The sequence below is a fragment of the Rhineura floridana genome, chromosome 4 (genome assembly GCF_030035675.1).
Source record: "Rhineura floridana isolate rRhiFlo1 chromosome 4, rRhiFlo1.hap2, whole genome shotgun sequence".
Taxonomy (NCBI): domain Eukaryota; kingdom Metazoa; phylum Chordata; class Lepidosauria; order Squamata; family Rhineuridae; genus Rhineura; species Rhineura floridana.
Window position 1 is genome coordinate 17028692 of NC_084483.1, and position 7116 is coordinate 17035807.

The 7116-nt window shown below is 41.2% G+C and overlaps 1 protein-coding gene across 1 annotated transcript; it reads left to right on the top strand.

Annotated features, from left to right (window-relative positions):
- Nucleotides 1–5863: 5863 nt before the first annotated feature.
- On the top strand, nucleotides 5864–6184 carry LOC133384118 (vesicle-associated membrane protein 3-like). The gene has a single exon (XM_061626047.1). It carries the CDS (start codon nucleotides 5879–5881, stop codon nucleotides 6182–6184), a length of 306 nt encoding a protein of 101 aa, XP_061482031.1. The 5' UTR covers nucleotides 5864–5878.
- Nucleotides 6185–7116: the final 932 nt, after the last annotated feature.

The following is a 7116-nucleotide window of genomic DNA, read 5'->3' on the forward strand; positions in this document are numbered from 1 at the left end:
TAAAATCAGCCTTCAAACAATGAACACAAGCAGGAACAAAAGAAAACAAAAAAATTTAAAATTAAAACATAAACGCTTAAAATGCCTGGGAGCATAGCCAGTTCTTAACCTGGCGCCGGAAAGATAGGAGCGTAGGCGCCAGGCGTACTTCTTCGGGAAGGCTGTTCCACTACAGAAAAGGCCCTAGATCGAGTAACTGTCCTCCGGGCTTCTCGATGGGTTGGTACCCGGAGGAGGGCCTTAGATGCTGAGCGAAGTGACCGGGTAGGTTCATAGCGGGAGAGGCGTTCCACAAGATATTGCGGTCCCACGCCGTGTAAGGCTTTATAGGTCAAAACCAGCACTTTGAATCTGGCTCGGAAACAAATAGGTAGCCAGTGCAAACGGGCCAGAACAGGTGTTATATGTGCTGACAGGCTGGTCCTCGTCAGCAGTCTGGCTGCTGCGTTTTGCACTAGCTGAAGCTTCCGAACAGTCTTCAAGGGCAGCCCTACATAGAGCGCATTACAGTAATCCAGCCTAGAAGTTACCAGAGCATGAACAACTGAGGCGAGGTCATCCCTGTCCAGATAGGGGCGTAGCTGGGCTACCAACCGAAGGTGGTAGAACGCATTCCTTGCCACCAAGGCCACTTGCGCCTCAAGAGACAAGGAAGGATCGAAAAGAACCCCCAGACTACGAACCTGTTCCTTCAAGGGGAGTGTAACCCCATCTAAAACAGGGTGAACATCCACCATCTGAGCAGGGAAGGCACTCACCAACAGTGTCTCGGTCTTGTCTGGATTGAGTCTCAGTTTATTAGCTCTCATCCAGTCCATTATCGCGGTCAGGCAATGATTCAGCACATCCACAGACTCACCTGCAGAAGATGAAAAGGAGAAATAGAGCTGTATGCATCTGTGCTGGAATTGCTTTTTAATATGTTTTTAAAGCTTTTTTAAAAAAGTTGTTTTTAAAGATGTTTTCTTTTAATATATTTTAATGTCTGTTGAAAATCCTATTCATAGGGTTGCCATAACGCGGGATCGACTTGAAGGCAAGCCATTTCCTTTTTTTAGTTGTGGACAAGGAAGGGGCTGGCTTGTGCAGCTGTGGCAAGCTGAGCAGGCCCTAGCCAGCTGTGGAGGACTAGCCTCAGAGGGAGGCAATGGTAAACCCCCTCTGAATACCACTTACCATGAAAACCCTATTCATAGGGTAGCCATAAGTCAGGATCGACTTGAAGGCAGTCCATTTCCACTCCCATAGTGTTTTTAGTACTTTTATAAAGGTGACCCAGTTCCAATGAATAAAAAGTAACTGAAGTCTACAGCAGTGGTTAGATGCATTAGAGCTATCTTCAACCAGTTTTCTGGGGAATAACCTTTACACTGACATCGGTAATCCCACAGGTCTCTAATGAATTTTTGTAAAGGACTGTGCTGACAGCTGTAACCTGGATAAACAGAAAGTAAGATGAAACATGCTGCTTTTTATGCTAAATTTATTGCACATCATTACTAGTCCTGTCCTAGTTCCCTTTCTTCGCATGGAAACCAAACTGAGAAATGGAACAGCGAAAGAGTTAAGTGCATCTGTTTTGTCAATACATCTAAGAACATCTTGCCTTGAGGCAGGTGTGTCCTCCTTTCAACCTTCTGTAGTGCTAAATAACTGCATTTGCCGGTGTGCCTGCAAAGCAGATTCATCTTGTGGCATTAGCAAAATTAACATGAGCAAATACAACAACCACATGGTGTCAAAGAAGGAAAACATCCTTGCTGCATTTTCACTTCTTTGCTAAGTTTTTATTTTTCCTCACTAAAGACAAACAGAAATGTGGTGTCGTTGTAGAAGTTTGTTTTGAATATGAGTCAAGACAAGCAAGGGCTGAGTCAGTTTAAATGATTGGATGCAATGTGGAAACACAATACTTATAAAATAAGTTGTGTCAAGTATTTATTTTAAGCCATTCATCTCAATTGCTGTAATTTTCCTCAGAGTGCTGCAATTAATATATTAAAGACAGGCTGCTATTCCATTGATCTCATTTCCCGCCTGTTAGTCCTCCTCTCTGGGGAGCATACATAGGAGCACCTTCTTGTATGTTTCTGTGGTACAGCCTGCGTGTTGTAAAGAAACACACAAACGAAGAGATCCCAAGGCTGCCATCTTCTAACCTTTAGAAATCTTCAGCATCTCTCTTAAAACAAACATTATGACAACAGCAGGTTTTCTTTTTCTCCACCTCTTAACAGGAGGAATAGTCTATTGTTCATATGTCAATCCATTTGAACACGTTGTTGTTGTTATGTGCCTTCAAGTCAATTACGACTTATGGCGACCCTTGAATCAGTGACCTCCAACAGCATCTGTCATGAATTTGAACATATACATGGCTGAAACAGCGCAATAGCTAAAACTGAAGCTCAAGAGTGGTTATTTTTGTTATTTTTTTAATGGTTAAGTGACAAAAGATGGGGTGGTTCCTGGACAAGATATGAAGCAGAAGTTGTGGAGAGTAATTCACACTTCTTCTCACAATTCTGCATCTCATCCAAAGCCTGGGGACGCTAGTATCTCTCTTCTACAAGTATATCCTTGCTTCTCTGGCTGTTTCTGTACCCTCTCACATAGGCATTAAAGATGTCAAGGCCACACTTCACAACATTGCTTCCACTGAGATGGGGAAGAAAAGGGAGTATATGTCATCCACTGTTCTACAAGAAGAATAGCCTAATATACCCTAGAGAAGGAAAGACAGAACACATTTGTTCAAGGAGAAACTCAAGCTTATTCTATCCTATTGTGAAGACAGAGGCATCACACTCCTTCACTTGTCCTATCTATCTCAGGAGACTCTAGTAATGCGTCATGCTGTGCTAGTATGAGACAATGCTAGGAGACAGATGGTAGTTTGTGATTATTCTCTCTATCAGTGTTTTTTTTTTTTGCACACTACAGAGAATAGATAGATGGGAAGAGGAGCTAAATGGTGGTGCAGAGAGTGTGGTAGAAGAGGTCAGGTCCAAGTACAGATGGAAAGATCTGTCAGTTTCACTTCTCTCAGTTTCTCATTTTTCCAATTTTAAATTCAGTTCTTGCAGCAATTTGCATCTTTTTTAAAAAAAATCCTCATGAAAATACTTCAGCTTTTTAGTGTAAATTTCTCCTAATAAGCACATTTTTGTAGGGAGTTTTGACTAATGTACTCATTTTTTTCAAGCCATTTCTCATCATATAATGCATTTTTGCATGTTGTTTTCACTCATATATTCATTTTCATGCACCCTTCCCCCTAATATATGCATTTTTGTAAACAATGTTTGGTTGGCAAACTGCATCACAAAATTCGAGTAAGTGCAAATGTCAAAGGATGGCTGTGTTTCAGTTCGCAAATTATTTCAAAAAGTGGGAATTTGATACATTCGGCTTCAAATGCAAACTGAATCAAAATTCTCACCCATCCCTCAGTCCAAGCACTCTGGTCTCAGAGGTTATATCCTCTGAAGAGATGGGTGGGTATTCCACTTATTAAAATGCTTCATTTGGTTTTTTGCAGGGGGAGGTAGTATTTGTAACAATTTAATGACTTCTGTGTGTTCCCATAGTCTCCTAATTAGTTCCTGTATTTTACTGTTCTGTTTCCAGGTTTTAGCATGCAAACTTCTTGCAAGTTTTTTGGTTTGGGTGTAAGAGTAATTGTATACAATACTTGTGTTTGAAATTATTTATGGCTCTACTACCTTGTACATAGTTCAGAAGACATAATATAATGGGTTGGTGGACATGTTTACTTGTTACTCTTTTCCTAAAAAAATTTTCTTTTTATTTATTTAATCCAAAACATATAATTCAATCACATGCAAGATACATATTTCTTACACGTAACACTTCTTTTATCATGGTTATTTATTTATTTATTTATCTAGCTAGCTAGCTACCTAACTACCAAATCCAGCCTCTCTTTCTCTGAACCTTGCCAATGCCACCAGGTGGATATCTTTATTCACTGGCTGCCCTTTAACCTATGGAATATATTTACTAGCCCAACCAAGTCTCTGTGGTAAGAAAACTACACATGGGGTGACTAGGAAGGCCTCAGACAAAATTAAACTAAAACAAATTTAACTTTTACCAAGTATTTTTCTAAGGTAGCAGTTTAAACAGCTATTGTAAATATCTTAGGGGAAGGAACCTAATTTTAAAATAGTTTGAACAGTTCACTGTAATGAAAATAAAATAGAAAAAAGCACCCAACTAAACCCAGTCTATACCATTTCCCTAATCAAGTCAATACTTTCTAGTCCTCTCCGGCTGAGTTTCTGAATTCTGGATCCATTGAAGCTGCTTCAAACCAGCTTCAACTCTTTCTTTCTTCTCCAAAAGTGCTCTAACTTCAACTGTAACTCTAATCAAACTCTGTCTGCCAGCTTTACTTTTATACATTATTTCCATGTTCCATTCCAACCTCTTGGCCAATCAGAAAGGAATCAGTAGAGTTCTGTTTTCTCTTTCCCATCATTTATTTGCTTTCTTTTCCTCCTGAAGTGTTTAGGTTTCATTTTCTTATCAAGTGTCAGCTTCCTGGACTGAACCTTTGACTCTCCTCGGAAGAACAGCCTCTAACCGCAAAGCAACCATTTTACATCCCAAAAACAAAACACAGGCTGTCTGGAACATTTTTATTCCTTCCCACAAGTGTGTCTGTTTCGTTCTGACAAATTTGGGAGAATATGGCGCCATATTAGGCAGTAAACAGATTTTAACAGTAAGGGTTTTTTTAATTAGCAATATGTGAATTAACTAACATGAGGCTCTCCCCTCAAAGTGCACTAAGAGACAAACACTGTTGAAATGAATATACATGTGCAATAGGAATATAATGCTTGAGTTTTATGAACATTGCCAGCCTGCTTTCCTCTCTTCACACTTCCAAATGACTACCACAGGATAGCCTTAGCATGAGACAGAAACCAATCGACTTGGAGGAGGTGAGTGGATGGAATCTCTCTCTCTTAAAAAAAGCATTCCTCTTCATTCGGTAGTCTGTGGGGCTCTTCCATTGCTAGAGGTCACTATGCACTCTACTGCATAAAAAATATATCCCTTTTAACACTTTTCCGACTCCAGAAAAGAAAAAAAAGCCTGCGTGCTAAATGGATTTTGGTGTCCCTCTTCCTGCCTGCTGAGAACCTACTGACTTATAAATGTTCACCCCCATGCGAGGAAGTAACTTGGGATTCACCATTTTCTTTTCAAAGACGGTCAATGGGAGAAGCAGGATATATCCTAGAAGCCATCAGAATAACAATAAGCAGAGAAACAAAGCAATCCACATTTCTAATGACTAAAGAAAAGCATATTTTTTTTAAAAAAGTTTTTTTTAAAGAAATACTGTGTTATTCCTTTTCCAAGTTATTCTTAATTCCCTAGCAACAAGAAGCAAAGGAGATTTTGTAGCCGGAAAAGTATTTATGGCTTTTTTTCTGACTAAAGTTTAATTGGCCCTCCTAGGCTGCACCAAGAGAAACAGGTGTAATTTAGAGATGGGCATTAAATATATTTGAAATAATAGAATAGTATCCCAAACACTAGCCTTCAGGATGCACATAGCTTGCTAATATTTGAAAGTGGTAACTAAAGCTCTGTCATATGTGCATGACCACAGTATTGTTCTGCAGTTCCAATGGAATGCTACCAGCACAGAAAAGAGAACAGTTTTAATTGGACACTGCCAGCACGGAAAAAAAAGAGAAAAGAGCTCTAAATGGACAGTACTAGCAGGAGGGCATGAGAGACAAAGAGACAGCAAATGAGCAGCTGTGCCAAGCTGGAAGGCCTCACTCAGCAAGCCTCACTCAGCAGCTCGACAGTAGGCAGCAGCAGCAGCAGCAGCATGTCAACAAGTGGTCCCGCGGGGGCTTCCTCTGCCCCTGGCAGCAGCCGGCTTCAGCACGCTCAGCACCAAGTCGATGAGGTGGTGGATATAATGAGAGTCAATGTGGACAAGGTTTTGGAAAGGGATCAAAAGCCCTCCGAGCTGGATGACTGTGCGGATGCCTTGCAAGCGGGAGCTGCCCCGTTTGAGACGAATGCTGCCAAGCTGAAAAGGAAGTACTGGTGGAAGAACTGCAAGATGTGGGCCATTCTGATAACAGTGGTGGTTGTCCTCTTCATCATCATCATTGGTCTCCCCGTCTGAGGAGGAGGAGTCCCCGCTCAGCGCTGCACTGCCACCCCCGCCAGCACCCCCACACCAAGAGGAGTCCTGCACCTCTGCCGTCCCTCCGCAGTCCCTCTGGGCCGCTGGGAAGAACTAGGGTGGCATCTGATGGAGACTGGTGGAGGCTAAGTTGAAGCTGCTTTAATTCTTTTTCTACTTTTGCAGTACTGACTGGATGTGTAATGTGGCCTTCTATTATATGTTATATTTATAGTGTGGTATTAATTCTTGTATTGTTGTCATATTTGCTATTTTTTTTATTATGGTTGTATTGTTTTGTTTGAAAATGTTTTGCAATTGTTTGCTCTTGTTATAAGTTATTTCAATTATTGTGTTTTTTTTCTTGTTGTAAGTCGCTTTGAGTTCTACTGTTGAAAAAAAGCGACTAACAAATGCCAGTAATAAATATATAAATAAATATAGCTCCATGCTGTATTCTGCAGAATTCTCCAGTTTGCAGTCTGCCAGGAAAAACGAAAATAATGTAAAAAAGATCCAGGCTAAAGTACCACTCAGGGCCAGCTCACTTTACTAGCTGGGGTGGGAGTTATCAGTTGGTTAACTTATAATTTGATAAGGCTTGCTTCCAATGACTCGGGCTCCATCAACATGACATCAAAGTTCAGTATGTGAATCTGATCGGTGATCTTTCTTTCATTTCTTCCATTTATATCGCATCTTTCCTAATGGTGGCTGGTGCCCACTGGGATTGCTGGGGCATCTGGCAGGGAGGCCAACAGTATGTGGAGCCTGAGGCAATGACAGGCAGAGCCAATTAATTCTACTTTTGTCCCCGTCCTCCTCCATGCTGAGTTCTACAAGGGGCAACACTGAGATGAAAGCGGAGGAAGTTGACAGCCAGGGCTACTCCCTGGACTGGATGTACTGTAAGTAAGAAGGCAGGCAGGTGG